Source organism: Pleurodeles waltl, chromosome 1_1, assembly GCF_031143425.1.
Source record: "Pleurodeles waltl isolate 20211129_DDA chromosome 1_1, aPleWal1.hap1.20221129, whole genome shotgun sequence".
Taxonomy (NCBI): Eukaryota; Metazoa; Chordata; class Amphibia; order Caudata; family Salamandridae; genus Pleurodeles; species Pleurodeles waltl.
The window spans coordinates 859,851,499-859,873,245 of NC_090436.1; the positions used below are offsets into that span (position 1 = coordinate 859,851,499).

The 21,747-nt window shown below is 51.4% G+C and overlaps 1 protein-coding gene across 8 annotated transcripts in view; it reads right to left on the reverse strand.

Annotated features, from left to right (window-relative positions):
• NAA35 (N-alpha-acetyltransferase 35, NatC auxiliary subunit) overlaps positions 1-21,747 on the reverse strand; it is a 521,214-nt gene that overhangs the window by 354,066 nt on the left and 145,401 nt on the right. For all 8 annotated transcript variants that reach the window (XM_069229524.1, XM_069229487.1, XM_069229505.1 and 5 more), the window contains 2 exons: positions 19,489-19,555; positions 19,356-19,399 (listed from right to left, as the gene is read on the reverse strand). In XM_069229524.1, the coding sequence (XP_069085625.1) occupies positions 19,356-19,399; positions 19,489-19,555 (111 nt within the window). The remainder of the gene's footprint in view (positions 1-19,355; positions 19,400-19,488; positions 19,556-21,747) is intronic.

Below are 21,747 nucleotides of genomic sequence, written 5' to 3' on the forward strand. Positions count from 1 at the left end.
CCCCACCCTCACCCCCACCACCATCCTCACCCCCACCCCCAGCACACCTATTCCCCGCCAATGTCTCACCATCACAACCCACACATCCCAAAACCTAGGCCTGCATGCGTCCACTAAGCATGGACACCCATCACCAAAGCATGCCCAATGCATATACACATCCCCCCCACAAGCCACCCTCACCAAAGCCCCCACACACGAATGCCAGCACTTGGGGACACGGGAACCCACAGATACACCCATATGCCACACATTGAAACTATAACCATACCTCTATACCCCTGCAGGACCCGACCGTCAACACACCGCGGCGGAGGGGCCAGAATTATCCACACCCCCCACCCAAGAGGCCGTCAGCGATGACAGCAGCTCTGTCGATCTGGACACCGATGACCAGCCCGGACCATCGGGGACCTCTGGACAGTCGGTTCCCCTCACACAGGCACAGGCCACTATAGACCCTAACCCCTCTGGGAACACCAGCACAGCTCCCACCCAGCGGGCCCATGCCTCTGTCTCCAGGGCGCGTCAATCTGCGGTGTGTCTACCACTACAGGGCACCCAGGATAACCCACCACCCCAACAACAACAGGGACCTGGGGGCAGTGGTAGTGGGCACACCGGCCAGGGGGCAGAGGCCCAGGGAAACAGGGCAACTCGGCGGGCAGCTGTGCGACAGGGGGGGGAGGAGAGGCCCAGGGAACCCACTCTCCACGAGGTCCTCACCACCATCATGGGAGCATACAACCGCTCCCAGGAGACGATGGCGACGGTACTGGCCCGGTTCCAGGAGATCCAGGTGCTGCAGGAGGAACACTATCGGGGGTACAGGGAGGACATCCGAGCCATCAACACCACCCTGGTTACCATGGTAGGGCTGCTGCAGGACCTCGTAAACAGCAGGGCGGACACTGAACAACACCCAAGGGCCCCTGCCACTAGCCGGGACCAAGAACAGCCATCCACCTCCGCCGGCGCTAGTGGACAGGAGGCCCCCGCACAGCAGCAGCCCACCAGACCCCCACCTCCTGCAGGAGAAGAACCACCCCGCAAGAGGGCCCTGAGATCTCGCAAGACAGAGTAGGATGTCAAGACCCCCGCCAGCAATGGATACCACCTGATGTCATCCCACTGTCCCACATTGTCACCCTGTCCATCCTCGAACTGCCCATGCTCCATCTCTCCACAGGCCTCTGGACAATGCACCTGTGTGACTGTTACTCTGGACTCTGCCATGGACATTCCTTCACCATAGCCCCCACCCACTTGAAACCACCCATCCCATTTTGAGCACTTCAATAAACACCTATTTTGCACCAAAATATCAGGAGTCTGGCTGTGATTTCAATAGATTGTAATTGACATGACAGTGCAAATATGTCCTTGTACATGGTGAAGTCAACAAACAGCTGCCACAAAGCTGTAGTCCATGGGGAAACGAAGCACAGGACTCGAAGTGGGGACCCCAGATCTGAAATAGGGAGGGAAAAGCCAAAACTCAGTCATCATACACTGGGGCAAATAGACAGGCAGCAGAGATGCTGCAGAGTAGTTAACTTTTACTAAATTATCTTAGAAATGTTACCTGTGTCCTATTGGAAGTACTGTTCAATGATTCTGTCCCTGTTGTCTGTTTCAGCCCCGTCGTCTTCCTCCTCGTCACTCTCCTCAGGTTCCACCGCTGCCACAACACCACCGTCTCGACCATCCTCCTGCAGGAAAGGCACCTGGCGGCGCAAAGCCAGGTTGTGAAGCATGCAGCAGGCCACGATGATGTGACACACCTTCTTAGGTGAGTACATTAGGGATCCCCCGGTCATATGCAGGCAGCGAAACCTGGCCTTTAGGAGGCCAAAGGTGCGTTCGATCACCCTCCTAGTACGCCCATGGGCCTCATTGTACCGTTCCTCTGCCCTGGTCCGGGGATTCCTTACTGGGGTCAGTAGCCACGACAGGTTGGGGTACCCAGAGTCCCCCACTAGCCATACACGGTGTCTCTGTAGCTGTTCCATCACGTAAGGGATGCTGCTATTCCGCATGATGTAGGCGTCATGCACTGACCCTGGGAATTTGGCATTTACATGCGAGATGTACTGGTCAGCCAAACACACCACCTGGATGTTCATTGAATGGTAACTTTTTCTGTTCCTGTACACCTGCTCCCTGTCTCTTGGGGGAACCAAAGCCACATGGGTCCCATCAATGGCACCAATTACGTTGGGAATATGTCCAAGGGCGTAGAAATCACCCTTCACTGTAGCCAGTTCGCCCACCTCAGGGAAAATGATGTAGTTCCTCACGGATTTCATCAGGGCAGACAACACTCTGGATAACACCTTTGAAAACATGGGCTGAGACATCCCAGAAGCAATTCCCACTGTTGTCTGAAATGACCCACTTGCCAAGAAATGGAGTACTGACATGACCTGCACCAGAGGGGGAATCCCTGTGGGTTGGCGGATGGGGGACATCAGGTCGGGCTCCAGCCGGGCACACAGTTCATGGATAGTGGCACGGTTAAGACGGTAGGTCAGGATAATGTGGCGTTCTTCCATTGTCGACAGGTCCACCAGCGGTCGGTACACGGGAGGATTCATCCGTCTCCTCGCCCAACCCAGCGGACGGTGCCTAGGAAGGACAACATGGAGCACACAGTCAGGCAACCCACAGGTACGTACTCACAGCTAGCACAGTATACGATTCTCTATGCAGTGAATGGCGTGTATGAGTGGCTATGCAAGGCCTAGGCCTGTGTGACGCAGTTGAAATTGAGCCATGTGGGCCCTGGAAATGGCGGCTGCCTGACCTGTGAAGTGTGACAATGGGATGTGAGGTCAATGCGCTGGCGTGGCACACCGCGGCGGGCGGCGGGCCAAGACCGCGGCGCGAAGCCGCATTGGTTAACATTGAAGCCTATGGGTTTCAGGAGCCAATGGCGAAGGGCGCCGGCGGTGGCGGGACGCACCGCCGCGGTACGCACCGCCGCGGACGTGACCGCCATTTTCTATCTACTTATCCACTTGCGACTTGAACTTTCACAGGAGAGGACCTATACTGCAAGTGTTGCTGTGACCTCGGTCTGGAAGGGACAATGGCTGCTGCGACTGGGGAAAGGGCCCCTGCCTTCACTGGCGAGGAGTTGGAGAAACTTGTGGATGGGGTCCTCCCCCAGTATGCGCTACTCTACGGTCCTCCAGACCAACAAGTGAGTGTAATTCTATCTGGATTTGGGGCCACTGGCTGGCTTGGGGGCCTGGCGGGGATGGGGTGCATGTTGGGCCTGGCGGGGGCCTGGCGGGGATGGGGGGCATGTTGGGCATGGCGGGGGGCCTGGCGGGGGGCCTGGCGGGGATGGGGGGCATGTTGGGCATGGCGGGGGGCCTGGCGGGGGCCTGGCGGGGATGGGGGGCATGTTGGGCATGGCGGGGGGCCTGGCGGGGATGGGGGGCATGTTGGGCATGGCGGGGGGCCTGGCGGGGGGCCTGGCGGGGATGGGGTGCATGTTGGGCATGGCGGGGGGCCTGGCGGGGGCCTGGCGGGGATGGGGGGCATGTTGGGCATGGCGGGGGGCCTGGCGGGGATGGGGGGCATGTTGGGCATGGCGGGGGGCCTGGCGGGGATGGGGGGCGTTGGGCCACTGGAAAGGAAAATGCTGAGTAACTTGAACGTGGTATTTCTCCCTCCCTGTACGTGTCACATAGGTCCGCGCCCATGAGAAGATTGGGATTTGGCGTGCCATCGCCAAGGAAGTCCGGGGCCTGGGGGTCCACCATCGACGGGGCACCCACTGCCGCAAGAGGTGGGAGGACATCCGCCGCGGGACAAAGAAGACCGCCGAGTCTCTGCTGGGGATGGCCTCCCAACGTAGGCGGGGTGCCTGCCGTCAACTGAGCCCCCTGATGTTCCGGATCCTGGCGGTGGCCTACCCTGATTTGGATGGGCGCGTGAGGGCAGCACAGCAGACACAAGGGGGTGAGTAGAAGCATCATCTACTCTGTTGTCGTGCAGTGGAGGTGTCTGGGTGGGGGAGGAGGGCTGTGGGTCCCCCTAGGCCAGGGCGATATCTGTAGGCTGGGCACCCCCGTAAGCCCCTGTGTCCCCAGCCACCACCCTCAGTAGTGTGTCAGTACAGCCATCCCTGGGCCGTGTCATCCATGGGTGCAGTTGACAACTCTAGGCGTGTAGGGCATGTTCCACGGAATGCGTAGCGGACCACAAGTGCGCAACTTAGTGCAGGGGGCATCTGTGTCTGTCATGTCCGCTAACTGTACCGGAGATCCATGTACTCAATATCCCTTTATTTCTCTCTCCCCCCCCCTTTTTGTTTGTCTTTCTGTGCTTGTGTGCATCAGCATCATCAGGCGGAGGAGAAGTGGCATCGGGGCAGGAGGGAGCTGCATCTCACATGGCCCAGGAGGGCCATGCCACAGAGTCAGACTGGACCAGTGAGACGGAGGGCGAGGGGAGCTCCACGACGGGGACGACTGGAGCCTGCAGCGACACGGACACGTCCTCGGAAGGGGGCTCCCTTGCGGGGGTGGCACCATCCGTGCCCCCCGCCATTACAGGTACATCCGCCACCCAGCGCACCATCTCCGCCCTCCCAGCAGCCCCTCCGCGTTCGCCCCGTGCCCGCTCTGCCAGGAAGCCGGGCATCTCCTTCGCCCCAGGCACCTCAGGCCCTGCCCCTGTTACCCCCGCTGCCCTCAGTGAGGAGGTCATTGACCTCCTCCGAACGCTCATTGTTGGGCAGACTACCCTTTTGAATGCCATCCAGGGGGTGGAGAGGGAGGTTCATCGCAGCAATGCGTACCTGGAGGGCATTCATTCGGGTCAGGCTGCCCATCAGCGATCGTTCCAGGCTCTGGCCTCAGCACTGACGGCAGCCATTGTCCCTGTCTCCTGCCTGCCTCTACTAACTCCCTCCTCCCAGTCTCCTGTTCCTCTGCCTGTCCCACCCACACCATCAGACCAGCCTGCACACACCTCAACACCCAAGAGAAGCTCATCCAAACATAAGCACCACAGATCACCCAGACATTCACACACGCAACATTCCGATGCAGACATGCCAACAGTCACTACCACCTCTGTGACCCCCACCTCCTCGTCTCCCTCCTCCCTCCCTGTGACGTCTACACTCACACCTCCATTCACCTCACCATCAGCCAGTGTTTCCATCACCAGCACACCCTCCACTCCAGTCCGCACACGTGCAGTCACCACCCCCACTGCCATTTACACGTCCCCTGTGTCCTCTCCCACTGTGTCTGTCACCCCCTCTTCCACACCACACAAACGCAGCCACCCACCCACCCAACAGCCATCCACCTCACGACAGCCTATCCCTCCTGCACCTGCACCCAAAGACAGCAAACGTGACTCACCTACAACCACATCCTCTCCCTCCACTCCCATTCCCACTGTACCTACCACTCTCCATTGTCCCAAGAAGCTCTTCCTCGCCACTACTAACTTCTTTCCTGACCCTGAGCCCCCCCCTCCTTCTCGTCGGGGTAAGAAGAGCACCTCAGCCACCACCAGCCCTGCAGCCCCCTTGACAAGGGTGCAGGGGTATTGGAGCCCGCCAGCCCGCATGTCTGGATCTTCACCCAGCAGCAAGGGGACAGCCAGCCCACCCCCTGGGAAGAGGAGCAGAAGGCGGAAGGGGCGCCGCAGGAGCCCGCCTTCTACATCCCCCCCGGACACCACCCAGAGACAGTCACCAGCCACAGCTCCAAAGGGAGGCAAGGGCCACAGGCCGAAGACTAAGGAGGGCAAGGGCAGCAAGTTGGAGAGGTCAGGCAGCAGGCCTGCTGCCCAGGAGGAGCCCACAACCCCCATAGCCGCTGCCCCGGGAGAGCCCACCACCCCCATAGCCGCTGCCCAGGGAGGACCCAGCCCAGCTGGCCAGGAGGGCCCCACCACCCACAGCCCAGGTGGGCAGTGAAGGAGCACCATCCCCGCTGCCCAGGAGGGCACCACCAGGCATTTAGCAGTTGGCCATAGACCGTCCGCCGTCTCAAGAACCGCTGACCTGGGCCCTTCAAGGCAAGAACCGCTGAACTGGGCCCCGCCGTCTCAAGAACCGCTGACCTGGGTCCTTCAAGGCAAGAACCGCTGAACTGGGCCCCGCCGTCTCAAGAACCGCTGAACTGGGCCCTTCAAGGCAAGAACCGCTGAACTGGGCCCTTCAAGGCAAGAACCGCTGACCTGGGCCCTTCAAGGCAAGAACCGCTGAACTGGGCCCTTCAAGGCAAGAACCGCTGAACTGGGCCCCGCCGTCTCAGGAACCGCTGAACTGGGCCCTTCAAGGCAAGAACCGCTGAACTGGGCCCCGCCGTCTCAAGAACCGCTGACCTGGGCCCTTCAAGGCAAGAACCGCTGACCTGGGCCCTTCAAGGCAAGAACCGCTGACCTGGGCCCTTCAAGGCAAGAACCGCTGAACTGGGCCCTTCAAGGCAAGAACCGCTGAACTGGGCCCCGCCGTCTCAAGAACCGCTGAACTGGGCCCTTCAAGGCAAGAACCGCTGAACTGGGCCCCGCCGTCTCAAGAACCGCTGACCTGGGCCCTTCAAGGCAAGAACCGCTGACCTGGGCCCTTCAAGGCAAGAACCGCTGAACTGGGCCCCGCCGTCTCAAGAACCGCTGACCTGGGCCCTTCAAGGCAAGAACCGCTGAACTGGGCCCTTCAAGGCAAGAACCGCTGAACTGGGCCCCGCCGTCTCAAGAACCGCTGACCTGGGCCCTTCAAGGCAAGAACCGCTGACCTGGGCCCTTCAAGGCAAGAACCGCTGAACTGGGCCCTTCAAGGCAAGAACCGCTGAACTGGGCCCCGCCGTCTCAGGAACCGCTGAACTGGGCCCTTCAAGGCAAGAACCGCTGAACTGGGCCCCGCCGTCTCAAGAACCGCTGACCTGGGCCCTTCAAGGCAAGAACCGCTGAACTGGGCCCCGCCGTCTCAAGAACCGCTGACCTGGGCCCTTCAAGGCAAGAACCGCTGACCTGGGCCCTTCAAGGCAAGAACCGCTGAACTGGGCCCCGCCGTCTCAAGAACCGCTGACCTGGGCCCTTCAAGGCAAGAACCGCTGAACTGGGCCCTTCAAGGCAAGAACCGCTGAACTGGGCCCCGCCGTCTCAAGAACCGCTGAACTGGGCCCTTCAAGGCAAGAACCGCTGAACTGGGCCCCGCCGTCTCAAGAACCGCTGAACTGGGCCCTTCAAGGCAAGAACCGCTGAACTGGGCCCTTCAAGGCAAGAACCGCTGACCTGGGCCCTTCAAGGCAAGAACCGCTGAACTGGGCCCTTCAAGGCAAGAACCGCTGAACTGGGCCCTTCAAGGCAAGAACCGCTGAACTGGGCCCCGCCGTCTCAGGAACCGCTGAACTGGGCCCTTCAAGGCAAGAACCGCTGAACTGGGCCCCGCCGTCTCAAGAACCGCTGACCTGGGCCCTTCAAGGCAAGAACCGCTGAACTGGGCCCCGCCGTCTCAAGAACCGCTGACCTGGGCCCTTCAAGGCAAGAACCGCTGAACTGGGCCCCGCCGTCTCAAGAACCGCTGAACTGGGCCCTTCAAGGCAAGAACCGCTGAACTGGGCCCCGCCGTCTCAAGAACCGCTGGACTGGGCCCTTCAAGGCAAGAACCGCTGGCCCTTTGGCAGACGTGGCAGGGCAGGATCTATCTTGCGCAGGGCTGCAGGATGTCCTCTGGCCAACTTGCCTCCTCCAGTGGCAGTGGGGTCTGTTATGGACTGTTTGGACTGTGGCTTTGCTCTCCCCAGGATGGCCCAGTGGGCAGGCCACCCACTGTATGGACTGTATGGACTGTGGCTTTGCTCTCCCCAGGATGGCCCAGTGGGCAGGCCACCCACTGTATGGACTGTATGGACTGTGGCTTTGCTCTCCCCAGGATGGCCCAGTGGGCAGGCCACCCACTGTATGGACTGTATGGACTGTGGCTTTGCTCTCCCCAGGATGGCCCAGTGGGCAGGCCACCCACTGTATGGACTGTATGGACTGTGGCTTTGCTCTCCCCAGGATGGCCCAGTGGGCAGGCCACCCACTGTATGGACTGTATGGACTGTGGCTTTGCTCTCCCCAGGATGGCCCAGTGGGCAGGCCACCCACTGTATGGACTGTATGGACTGTGGCTTTGCTCTCCCCAGGATGGCCCAGTGGGCAGGCCACCCACTGTATGGACTGTTTGGACTGTGGCTTTGCTCTCCCCAGGATGGCCCAGTGGGCAGGCCACCCACTGTATGGACTGTATGGACTGTGGCTTTGCTCTCCCCAGGATGGCCCAGTGGGCAGGCCACCCACTGTATGGACTGTTTGGACTGTGGCTTTGCTCTCCCCAGGATGGCCCAGTGGGCAGGCCACCCACTGTATGGACTGTATGGACTGTGGCTTTGCTCTACCCAGGATGGCCCAGTGGGCAGGCCACCCACTGTATGGACTGTATGGACTGTGGCTTTGCTCTCCCCAGGATGGCCCAGTGGGCAGGCCACCCACTGTATGGACTGTATGGACTGTGGCTTAGCACTCCCCAGGATGGCCCAGTGGTCATGGAGTCCCCTCGTGGATCTGGCGTCGTGTACTCAAGTGGCTGAGGTGCCCCCCCTTCCCTTCCCCCTGAGGTGCCTGTCCTATTTTCTTTCTGATGCCCCTGCAGTGTTCTCTCCGTGGAGTTCTTGTCGTGGGACTGGGCCTTGCCCCTTTGCACAGGACCCCTGTGATCCACGGACAGTGGTTGGACTACATTTAGTAGCTGTATATAATTTGTACATAGTTTATTTCAATATATCTGGCCGTTTCTGATCTCTTCTTTTGGTCTTTGCATTATTTCGGAGGGGGGTGGTTTGTGGGTTGTGACAGTGATCTGTGGGAATGCATTGATGTGTGTGTTGTAGTGGGTGTGGGTGGGTGGGTGTGTGCCGGTAATCTTTTCCCTCCCCTGTGTCGTAGGTGCAGTACTCACCGATGTCTTCCGCGCCGCCGGGCGTGCTCCTGGTATATGAGGAGGAATAGGAGTGCGGGGATGACCTGCAACTCTGGCTCCATACTGCCGGAATCTCCCGTGGAGTGCGTAGAGGTGAGCGTTTTCCCGTTCGTAGTCTGTTTCCGCCGTGTTCTTATCGGCGGTGCTCCCGCCCCGGAAAAGGTGGCAGATTGGTGGGTCGTAATAGGGTGGGCGGTACTTTGTCTGCCGCCGGGCTGTTGGCGGGAACCGCCGCGCTGTTTGTTTGTACCGCTGTGGCGGTCGGAGTGTTAAGTTGGCGGGCTGTGTTGGCGGTTCCCGCCAGGGTCAGAATGACATTTTTAATACCGCCGGTCTGTTCGCGGTCCGACCGCCGCCTCTCCGCCGACCGCCAGGGTCAGAATGAGGGCCATAGTCCGTTTGGAGCCAGACCAAGGAAGGCAGGGCAGTTGAGGATTTCAAAAGCATGCCTCTAGAAGCTTATCACCACTTGAAAGGCACAACTGGGTATGGACTATAGACACTATAGTTTCAGTACACGTCGGGACCTGTGGATACTCTACCAGGAAGAAGGACTGCTGTGCTGCTGAAAGGATTGCCACTATGATGGACTGCTCTGAAGTAACTGCTGCCCTACTGTGCTGACTGGCTGCCACCTGCCCTCTTACCTGGGTGAGAATGACTCAAACCTGCATCTCTTGAACCTAGAACCCAGAGTGACTCCAAGGGCTATTTGGCTGGCCTTATGAAGGGAAGCCTCAGGGACATAACAGGCTTCCAACCACCTTGCACTTGCACTTGGACCCCGACTTCTGTGACTCTACCCTGCCAAGTGGTGGCACCACAGTCCCGGACCCTTGGAAAGTGTGCTTAAAGTGCTATGCCAACCTCTGAGGATCCAGCAGAACTGCCACATTTGCTCTGCTGCGCAACCCCAAACAGAACTGATGCATCTGGACTGGACCAGCTGCAAAGACCCGCACTGCTGCACACCCTTTCAGGGCCAAAACATCACCCATGCTACATGCTACTTGACCAGGGCTCACACCCAATCAACCAAAAACCCAAGTTCTCATACCTCTTATCTCCATCTTCTTGTGTTGCTGTTAACACAATAAGATCACCTGCAGACCTGTCTCTGGGCTGGAATCAACATAACCATCAAAAGCAGTCTAAACATGTCTGACTTGTGATCTTACCGTCAGATCACAGGAAATTTAAACAGGAATTGGAGCAGGGATTTCTCCAGGGTTCAGAAGTAGTTAAATGTTTAAAAAGGAAGAGCTTTGAATGGTCTGGCTTCCCACTCTAATCTTAAGAGGAGAATACACACTGGAGGATAAACAGTGGCTTCCTTGAGGGAAAATCCCTAGATGGTTTAAACACAGAGGATGTTCTGCACACCACTGTTTGGAGGATACTATCACAAGGAAGTACATTTCCTCAGCTGCTGCTTTTCCTTCAGAGTATGTTTTTCCAGGGGATCCTGCGTGAAGCTTTGCATGCTGTGAACTGAAGAATGAATGTGACCTTACTTGCCTGCACAACGGTGGCATGGCACCTACCCAAGGCTCTACCAGACCCCAAGAAGACCTGCGCATGATCTAGCCGATTACAGAATATGTGCTGAGGATGTCTCAAATGGTCAAGGTATTCCAGGGCCATGGAATTCCCTCAGCACAGCACAGGAAGGCACCAATACTTCATCTAGGTTGAGAAGCTACAACATAGATTTGCCTTCAACTAGCTGATGAGCATTCAATGTCATCAACTCACTCGCTACCTGCAGAGTGCCCTCATCACCTCCTCCTAAGACCCAGAAGAGTCACTAGGCACTACGTTCACATCCCCAACACAGAAACTCATTATGCTGTCTTGGGGAGGTTGGCTCGATTCCAGAACCAGTAGACCATGCCTTTAACCCAGTTTCAAAGATACTGACATTTGAAGTAGCACTGGAGAACCCAAAGTCAAGTTCCCAGCAGTAACTGATGAATCAACTGAGTTCAGTGGTTTCAATCGCTATCATCAAATTAAAAAATATGTCCTGTGAACCTTAAGTGACACTGGGGACACCGTAAAGAGTGCTACTATTAGAAGACACCATGACACCGAGCTAGTTTTCAATGAGCACCACCAAGTGCTGAGAGAAAAATTGACTCTCAACACATGGTGTTGAAAGAGACATTCCAACCTCTCCTGATGAGGATTTGCCATGGAATGTTCAAGTGTACCAAAAGGGAAATACTGCAGCTCCGAAGATTACAAACTAGAGCATCAAGAATTGCCTTGGAACTAAAGAAATTAGACTACAACACCCTGCTTTGATAAAAGACTGCAGGCTTCTAGTAAAGAAATGGACCAAAGTGAAGCAACTTCATTTAATCTTCAAAGCCTATGATAACAAAAGGCAACAAATATATGAGGTCACTGGCATCCCTCTAGACACCCCACTTGCACACACGGGTCAGGAAATGTATAACTGCTCATCTAAGCCACATTTAAAAGAAAGAGGTGCCTGCCAAACAGCAAGGACAAGCTAAAATCAGTGCCTATGTAGTAATACCAACTATGTTGAATTAGGGGTCCTGTGAGGGCACACTGCTTACACTTTATGTGTTTACCTGTTTCTGCTATCTGAATTACTGGGCAAATGTAAAGCTGGGGTACAGCGATATGCTGATGATACCGAAATATATAGTGAGTAGCAGTAGGCTTAGCAATTGGTAATTTTGAGGCATGGATGGCATCCAGGTGGCAACAATTGATCAACCTCCAAACGAAGACACAGTTTCTCATTCTAGTCATCAAAGCATGGGGCATCCGAAAACTTAACTTTTCTAAAACTTACCAATCTGTGAGTCCCTTTCTGCGGAGTTGAATGACCCTAGGCTATTGGGAGTTATGTAATGATGTAGATGTAAATTCAGAAGTAGGTGTCGTGAAATAGCTATATTTAATCAATCACAGCTTGTGAAGGCCCTGAACCCAGACTTGTGAATCCACCCAAAGCAAACCCTTCTGCTTTGAAGAAAATGCTAAAAACTAGCTTCTTCAAAAATGTATTCCTTGGCACACATTTAACTTCTATATCACCACCCTTTCCCATAGGAAGGAATTATGCCCTGTGGCTACAGAGTCCATGGGCTGGACAGCTAATACCAATGTCTTTCTGATTGTAACAACAGAGTCTACCCTCACCTTTAAGTTTTTCACCCCAAAACAATGCAATGCTCTATAGGGGTTCAGTTTTACAAGGTAACATTTGGCAGTAGAAATCTTACTGAATACGAATTCACTGTAGGTTAACGTCAACCAGCAGTTGAAGGACTTTTATAATGCAGCAGACGTGACTATGCATGGTGTTAGACCTGACAGACTTAGGGTGGTCATCCCCCAACTTTCTCCCTCCACTTTTCTGACACTGTTTTTGCTGGTTTTAGGACTCTGTGCACTTTACCACTGCTAACCAGTGCTAAAGTACATATGCTCTCTCCCTACAAACATGTAACATTGGTTCATAACCATTCGGCATATTTGATTTACTTGTAAGTCCCTAGTAAAGTGACCTACATGTGCCCAGGGCCTGTAAATTGCATGCTACTAATGGGCCTGCAGCACTGGATGTGCCACCCACATAAGTAGCCCCTTAACCATGTCTCAGGCAAGCCATTGCAAGGCCTGTGTGTGCAGTTTCACTGCCACATCGACTTGGCATTTAAAAGTACTTGCCAAGCCCTAAACGCCCCTTTTTCTACATATAAGTCACCCCTAAGGTAGGCCCTAGGTAGCCCATAGGGCAGAATACTGTGTAGTTAAAAAGCAGGGCATATACATGTGTGGTGTATATGTCCTGGCAGTGGAAAACTCCTAAATTGGTATTCCACTACTGTGAGGCCTGCTCCTTTCATAGGATAGCATTAGAACTACCCTCATATACTGTTCGAGTGGTAGATTCTGATCAGAAAGGAGAAACCAGGTCATATTTAGTATGGCCAGAATGGTAATACAAAATCCTGCTTATTGGTGAGGTGGGATTTTATATTACTATTTTAGAAATGCCACTTTTAAAAAGTGAGCATTTCTCTTAACTTAAAATCCATCTGTGCCTTACAGCCTGTCTCCAATCAACATCTGGGCTAGGCTGGGCTGGTTGCAGCTCCCGTGTGCATTTCACCCAGACAACCACAAACACAGGATACTCAGTCACACCTGCACTCATCTCCATACTGAATGGGTCTTCCTGGGCTGGAAGGGCGGAGGGCCTGACACTTACATTTCAAAGGCTAGTGGCCTTCCCTCACACAATGGACTGCCAAGCCCCCTACTGGGACACTGGCAGACATACCAGTAATAAACAGGGACCTTGTGCACTTCAAAACCACTCTTTGAAGCCTCCCCCACTTCAAAGGCATTTTTGGGTATATAAACTGGGTCTCTGACCCCACCAAATCAGACACTTCTGGACCTGAACCTGAAACCTGTCAAGAGGAACTGCCTGGCTGCCCAAAGGACTCACCTGGACTGCTTTGATGTGAAGGACGGCTGCCCTGCTATTGCCCTGCAGCTCTCTGACTTTGCTGAGAAGTGCTCTCCAAGGGCTTGGATTGAGCTTGCCTCCTGTTTTCTGAAGTCTCAGGGCCAAAAAGACGTCATCTCTTCAAGAAAACTCCTTGTGTGCTGAAAATTGACGCACAGCCTGCCCTGCGACAAGAAAATCGCCACACAGCCGAACCGGGATGACACAGCCCGACTTCCCGAGCGAAGATCGACGCAGTGCATGCACTGCGACCAGAAATTTGATGCACGACCCTATCGGATCAACGCACAGCCGAGCCGGAACGATGCAGCCCGTCTTCCTGAGTGAAGAATCAACGCAGTGCCTCCCATGAGTCAGAAAATTCAATGCATCGCCTACCGGATCGACATTGCCTTCTAAATTAAGCCTGACTGCTCAGTGCCAAGCTACCAGAGGGTGGGCACAGAATAATTTGGATTGTGTGTGACTTACCCTGACTAGGATTGTGATCCCTATTTAGACAAAGGTGAATACCTCTGCCAACTAGAGACCCCAATTCTAACATATGGTAAATAAACAACTGGCCACAAAGTGCACAGTATCTTCTTTTTTTAAGTTGTCAAGGATGGGTGGGTACCTCGGGAACGGACTAAGGAAAAATCAAATCTTATCTAGGTATCTGTTATAAACTAGGTCCAATGTATGCTTCAGAATGAATTGGGAAACTACATTTTGACAAAGAGGATGGTTTCAAGTTTGAAATCTGATTCCTTCCAGTACTAGCAAATTGGCGGGCATGCCAGCAAGATGGCGGGTCAGACGTAACTGTGCTGAGCTCTATTCAGGGCCAAGAAATTCTGTAAGAATCCTGCCGCCCAGGTGCCCATTGGTCCCCCAAATGTATTGAACTGTGCCTGGCAAAACTGTGGTCGCGCCCTGGGACAGGTTCTGCTGTCCTGGGATGAGCTCAGAGGCTGTCTGCTGGACTGCGGCCTCTGACAGGAAGCGGCCCTTATGATGTCAAGATGGTGGCTGCCTTATCTCTGACCCCACTGGGACTAGCAATGAGGCCCCTTGCCCCTCCTGGTATGCACCCAGGGGTGATGGAAGTTCTGTGCTAGATCTGTGTTCCGTGCAATTTCCCCACATCCCCCCTCCCCTCGCATACTCCCCCGGCTACTGTTGAGGTGGGACTATGTGTCGCCAGAGTGCTGTGTGCAGTGGGGTCCAAGGCCAAGCTCCTGCCGGCCAGTGACAAACTCTGCGTGGTGATGCAATGTTGCGGAGCCTGTGTGGGGCTGGATCCCGGGGGAGTTACAACGTTGGTCATGGAGCGGAGTACATCCACATCGTCGTAGCACTTCTTGGGGACTATACAGAGTGAAGCGGGCGAGGCGGAATTGGAGCTGCAATTGCTGAGCACTGCAAGTGAATAGGGAAGCCATCTGTCAGGAATAAGGCCATGCGCGGTCCAGGTCCCGCCCGAAACTCCGCTGTGAGGCTCTGCGGCGCTTTATGCGCACCACTTGTCATCCCCTCTTGTTCCAAAGGTGGCCACCAGCATCGTCTGCCCTGTGGCAAAGCTCATGGAGCTGCAGGTTCAGGACACTGGTGGACAAGATGCACTTATCAGTGCTATTCCAGGAAAGGACTTAAATTCCCATGTTTTTAGAGGCAACAGCCATCTTGGGGTGTGGTAGGCCTATAAAGCCCAGCCACACCCAAGCATGTTGCTCACTATTTTGAAGACTTTGATGCAGTCAGACCTCGTGGGGGGTTCTCTGAAGAAGAGCAGAATTCCTGGATGGAGTGACATCCAATCGAAGTATCCTCGTTTCCATGGTGAATTAAAAAACGAGTAGGTCGTACTTGTAGCGGTAAGGCCTTGATGAATCCAATTTTGGAGGAAGTAATTACTTCCCAGAAGTAAAGTGCCCCTTAGCACAATGAGCAAAGCGTTTTCAGTTTCCAGAGTACAGCGGCCTTGGCGCAACGATCAAAGGCATTTCAGAGCACAGATGTAAAGCGCTCTTTGCACGACAATTCAAGTGCTTCAGTTCACAGATGTAAAGCGCTCTTGGACCTGCAATTCAAGCACTTCAGTCCACAGATGTAAAGCGCGCTTGGCACGGCAATTCAAGCGCTTCAGTCCACAGATGTAAAGCTCTCTTGGCACGGCAATTCAAGCGCTTCAGTCCACAGATGTAAAGCGCTCTTGACACGGCAAATCAAGCGCTTCAGTCCACAGGTGTAAAGCGCTCTTGGCATGGCAATTCAAGCACTTCAGTCCACAGGTGTAAAGCACTCTTGGCACGGCAATCAATGCGCTTCAATCCACAGGAGTAAAAGCCTCTTGGCACAACAATCAAAGTGATTCACTCCACATGAGTAAAACGCCCCCTTAGAATAAAGAGCGTAGCGCTTCAGGCAAGACAAGTAAAAGCGCTTCCTGGTATTATGAGTAAAGCGCTACAAGTTCAATGAGTAAAAACTTTTCGGCCTTTATAGTTGTGAATGTGAAAGTATTTTTGGAGATAAACAAATCATAGTTTTCATTTTTTTTTTTTTGTGGAAAGCATAATATGTGAAAAGCATATTTAATTCTTTGAGATTTTGTAGGTCATGATCAAAGGTTTATGTAATGAATGCATAGATGTTACAGGATTGATATTCTGAGTATGATCATAGTCCAAAGCTTTTGCCATCTCTTGGTTCTGAGGTCACAGTTTATTCTTGTTCCAAGATGATCATAGTCCAAAGCTCTTGCCATGTCTTGGTTCTGAGGTCGTAGTTTATTCTTGTTCCATGATTCAAAGAAGGAGCTTTGCCCTCATTTCAAAAGGGGTCTCAATCTGATATCGGAGACGCATTTAGTCAAGAGTCTATTGATGAGTTTTATTTCTATGAATGAGTAAGTGCATATTTGTTCTAACCTTTCCTTTTCAGAACTCTCTCCCTGCTGTTCCCTACCCTAATTCCCTTCCCCCGACTGGCTTCATCATAACTCTGTGCTATAATAGCTTTCTGAGTTGGTGACGCCGGAAGGTGGGCCTTTTGTTCAGCAACTTGCAGATCCCGAGTAAAGGACACTGTGACACCATCTTAAGGTATGGGTTGGACACTCGTCATCACGAGTGACTCAGTCACATAGTGGCTTCATGACCCTATGGTGTTTGGCATCAAACAGGCCATCTTAATAAATCCAGGCTAATGCCAGTCTCACATTTATTATGACGTGCACCCAGAGGACATCTTTAGAGATGCCCTCTGAACCCCACTAGGTTTGAATGTGTTGGCTGATTGGTCTCTACCAGCCTGCCACCTCAGACCTGTTTCTGACACCCTGGAGGTGAGAGCCCGTGCTCTCAGAGGTCAGAAACAAAGCCTGCTTCAGAGGGAAGTGTTGTCACCTACTCCAGCAGGATGGCTAGCAAATCTGCATACCAAGGCCAGGGGCTTCAAAGGCCCTGCCGCCTTTGGTATGCAACCCCGGCTTCCCGAGACCTGGGTGTAGCCATCCCCAGTCGGAAGGCCCGTTTGGCACCATGACAGATGGGAAAATTAGACAGCAGGCGTGTACCACCTTTGGACAAGCCACACCCCTATGGTGGGATGTTCCAAAAGTCTACCTGAAGTGGACACTCAAGGAAGAGTTCCACCATCTTATTTTTTGTCTGGAACTAGGCCTTCTGGGATAGGGATATGCCCACTCCCCACAGGAAGGGGTCATATGGGGGTATAGGCACCCTACAATGCCCTAAACACTCCTAAATTGAGTATTTAGGTGGCCCCCTAACACCAGAAGAACAGATTTGCTGCACTATAGAAGAAGAAGGACCCGAAGAGCCGCAAAAATTAGGAACTGAGGAGCAACAACTGACTTGGCCCCCAGATATGCCGGCCTGCCTGCTGTCCTCGACAATGGAGCCAAAGGCAACTCGTCCTGCAGATGTTCTGCCTCCAAAAGCCTGGTAGGACTCTCAGCACTTCCAGAAATAACCAGGATCTCCTGTGGAGTAGCAGAGATGCTTCCCTGCACCCTGCAGGCACCAACGAAGACTCAAAAGTGTGGTGTATGAGATGTATTACATCACAACAAAGACTCCATACTGCCAAAACCTGACACAGGACAGGATGACTGCATCCGTGATCTGTAGTCCAAAGTGGGCCAATGTTGCCAACACTGACACCTAAGGACACCTCTGGAAACCCCCCACCCCAGGAGAAGAGGGCCAAAGGTGTCCCTACATTACTGAGCATCATGAGAGCTGAGCTCCTCTGTTGGCTCAGCAGGACTGGCCCCCAGTCCCTACAGGTGGCCTCTTTTTCCCCAGGACGGTTTCCCATTGACACCAGCGGGGCACTTGATGCCAAAAAGCACCTCTGCACCCAGGTGCCCCTGACCTCCCGAGGTGAACCTTTGACCTTGCCCCGTACTTATATTAACTCCAGAAGTTTGGTCCTATAAGTCGCTGTTGAGAACCTGTATGCAGTAGGACTGCATTACTACATTAGAGATGCTTCAAGTATATTGCCTGTGTTCTTCAAAGTGCACCAGTATTTATTCTGGTGACAGTATTCTGGTTTTCAAATATAATATAAACAAAAGTAACAATTTTTCTAAACTATTGGTCTCCAGTTACTTTATGAGTGTGTGTCAATTACTGCCTCTGTGAGTACAATAAATGCTTAGCACTACCCTCTAAAAAGCATAACTGCTTGCCCACACTACCACAAAAGAGAGCTTCTGGGATTGTCACTTTTAACCCTGTGAACTAATATGGGTCGCCTGTACTGTCTGCATAGTTTGTTTAGCCATACATTTGGTACACTAAATAGATAGCCAGCTTCCTACAATGGTCTATGATGTTTGATTTTTTTGTTGTTTTAAAAAATCAAATAAAGATATTTAAAAAAAAAAAAGTACAGGCAAATTGCCTCATCAAAACCTTCATCATAAACAAACTGGATTATTTGTCAGACTCCTGCAGCTGTCCTTCTGCCACTGGACAATATGAGCCTCAGGCTCTCAATTCTCAATACCAAGTTTAATGTATCCCTATCTCAACTGGTATATCTTCATCTTATTCTTCCAATTTGCCTCTACTGACAAACTAAGGGATCTCTGGTAAACTAGATGAACCGTATAAACACCCATGGGGGACAGTTAGGGGCACATCTCCTTCCCTCTGTCAAAATATCTGCATCTATGCCTCCTCCACTTCGTTGTGTTTTTCCCACTATCATCTTCTAGTCATACCTCACATATTGCTCAAGTTTTATTCCTTGAATCTTCCAGGACACCCTGCCTGAAATCTCTTCCCTCGAGGCTCGCCCTTCATGTGTATCGGTCTGCTCCTAAAAGCTTACCTTTTCAGGCTATAGGGCTGGAATGACTGACAATCCTTCCTCATTCACACCCTAATATACAGCCAGAGATCACCAACATCCAGTATCTCAATATAAATAAACAAACTATATAGCTAAATATTCAATATTTTTAATGCCATCAGTCAGGCTTCATCACCACATACATATCTTTAAAGCCACCAATGTTCTTGTGTATAGAATTGTATTTGTTTACAGCGTTCCTGTTCAAAATACCCAGTTTAATAAACATAGATCAATTTTTTTTAAAGGCACTTCATATACAACAGATTAGTCACAACATCAGAACGTGATTATTCCAATGAAATACTAAACGTGTCTACATAATACAGAATCAATCAATACACAAAACATGAGAACATACAGAGCAGGAAAGGCAGACATTAGGATGCTATGGCGGCAAGCAAAGGAGTCTTCAAAGGAATATAATACAATCATATGATCATGAAGAAGAAAAAAAAAAATGCATACCTTAACTCTCCTTTGCATGTCTTCTTCTACATCTTTCAGCATACCTAGAACAGCATTTAACATTTTCATTAATAACGTAACAAAGAATTACACCTTCTAACTCTGAGAAACTGATCTAGATTTATTTCTGTACCTGTTACTCGAAGATCAGTCACGCTGTTTGCCATCTTAAAACCATATGTCATGGACTGAAAATCCTCCTACAATATTAATTTGAAAACAAGAATAAGGGAAAGTGCTTCTTTTCAATAACACGCCTGACATCTGACCTGGACACCCAAAGCAATGACATTTGGGCAAATACACACTATGGTACCACAAATGAATGGGGGACACTATAAGCGAATGCATGATAGAGCACCATTCTTAAACTAGGTTGCATGTCACAAAACACAGTTAGACGTAAAACAAAATCACATTGGCAAACATCTGGACAGGGGTAAACATGTTCATTGGTTAGTTTTGCACTGTGTCAACCAGTCATCCTGTGACCAGTTGGCAGCACTAAAAAGTGGGAGATTGTTCAGCACATCCTCTCACGGGATGGGGGAAGGGGTAATTTTAGGAGACATATGGCCCCCCCAAATCATATGCCACTGCTTTCAAATGGAGTACTGGGGGAGACGCACATAAAATCGCTCCTCGCCCTTGTCCCAAATGTTAACAAGAAAGGGACAATAAATACCTGGACTCCTGCTACCCACTCCCACCACTCTGTGTGTCTTCCCTTCCCTCTAGAAGTTGTGCTCCTAGGAATCCAGTGGTGCTCTGACAGAGGACCCATCCACAGCAGTCTAGAATTCCTTTATGACAAAGCAACAGTGAGTAACAAGAGTTGTTACCCACTGTTGCTACATCATAGTGGTGTTTTACTGGATTTAGAATACAGTTATCCACGCTAATGGCTCTCTATGCAAGCCATGTATACTAGAATAGTTCTGCATGAACATTCCAAACAAACCCCTCCCCCATACACTGTTTAGAACTACATTTGCCATTACAAGTCTAAATTCCTTATATGGTATGTATAAACACTTCCAATAACCTACACTGGTATACAATATGTTGTTTATTTTAAGAAGTGAGCTGATACCACCCAGTGGTAATTTTATTTGTTGCGGTGACTGGTTCTAATGCTGTACACCATTATCTTTTGTGTGGGCTACATCAGCTAATCTTTAAGCTTTCCGGCTATGTCTACTCTTATTTCTGATTTTCTATTAATTGTTTTAAGTACATCTTTCTACACTTTTTCAGCCAGACTAACATGAGCTCTTAACCCACCCCACAAGAAACACTACAATGCTGCTTCTTTTGCACATCATTTACACATCTGCTACTTCATAATTCCTACCTACAGTCACATTTTTTGGCTCAAAATAGATCATCCCTTCTTTGCAAATCTTCAATGGTTTCTTAACCTTCACCATCTGATCCACTGCAACATTCTTCTCTTCACGCTCCACTATTTGTCAATTGTTTTTAATACACATCAAGTTTATGTTTGATAAACGTCTCAGTTTCTTTCTTGTCCATACAATCACTTATCCCATCTGCTCCTATTGCCAATTAGGCCATCAGCTTACTTCCTCTTAATAATACAAAAGTGGAATGACCCGTCATATTGTGTTTAGCTGTTCTGCAAGATCAAAGTATTTCATTTACAAAATCTACACATAGTTTCCGATGTGCCACTGCCATCTGAATACATTTTTACCCACCCAATTTACCCTTTCCACTAACCTGCTGGTTCTTGGGTTCTTCTGTGTCTGATAAGTCCACCTTTCAAATACTTTCCCATTTCAGTAGAACAAAGCTGACTGCCTTTATCTGATGTTCTTTTAGACAGACACTTATTAAGAAACACCCTTTCTACTGTCCTGATTTTGGGGCTCAGTACCTCATTCATCAATTACACTTCAAACCATTTTGAAAAACAGTAAATTATTACTACCATAAATCTATTTCCCAACAAGTCAACAGAGCCAATAATGTTTACCTCATTATTTCTCCATGATATCGAAACAATACCAGTTGCAATAGCGGCATACATGTTTTGTGAATGTTATCACTACTGCTATAAAGTTGACTTTCCATTTGTACACTTTCTATTTCACTGCTCACAATGGACCACCAGAACAACTTTCTGGTTACTCTCGTTGTTCTACTCCGATCGATGTGTCCTTGAGCTAACTCAAAGAGCATATTTCTCAACATTTTGGGTGGAGTCCATTTGTTTCCTTTTCTTACAGTAAGGTATGTTCACTCAATTCATCTTTGAGGCAACTGAAGCGCTGAATCCTGCATAGTATTTCAGCCAATCTTCCCCGATCTACTTGAGGTCTTTCATCCTCCAAAATCGCCTCAACTTCCACTGATCCAACTGCTACCT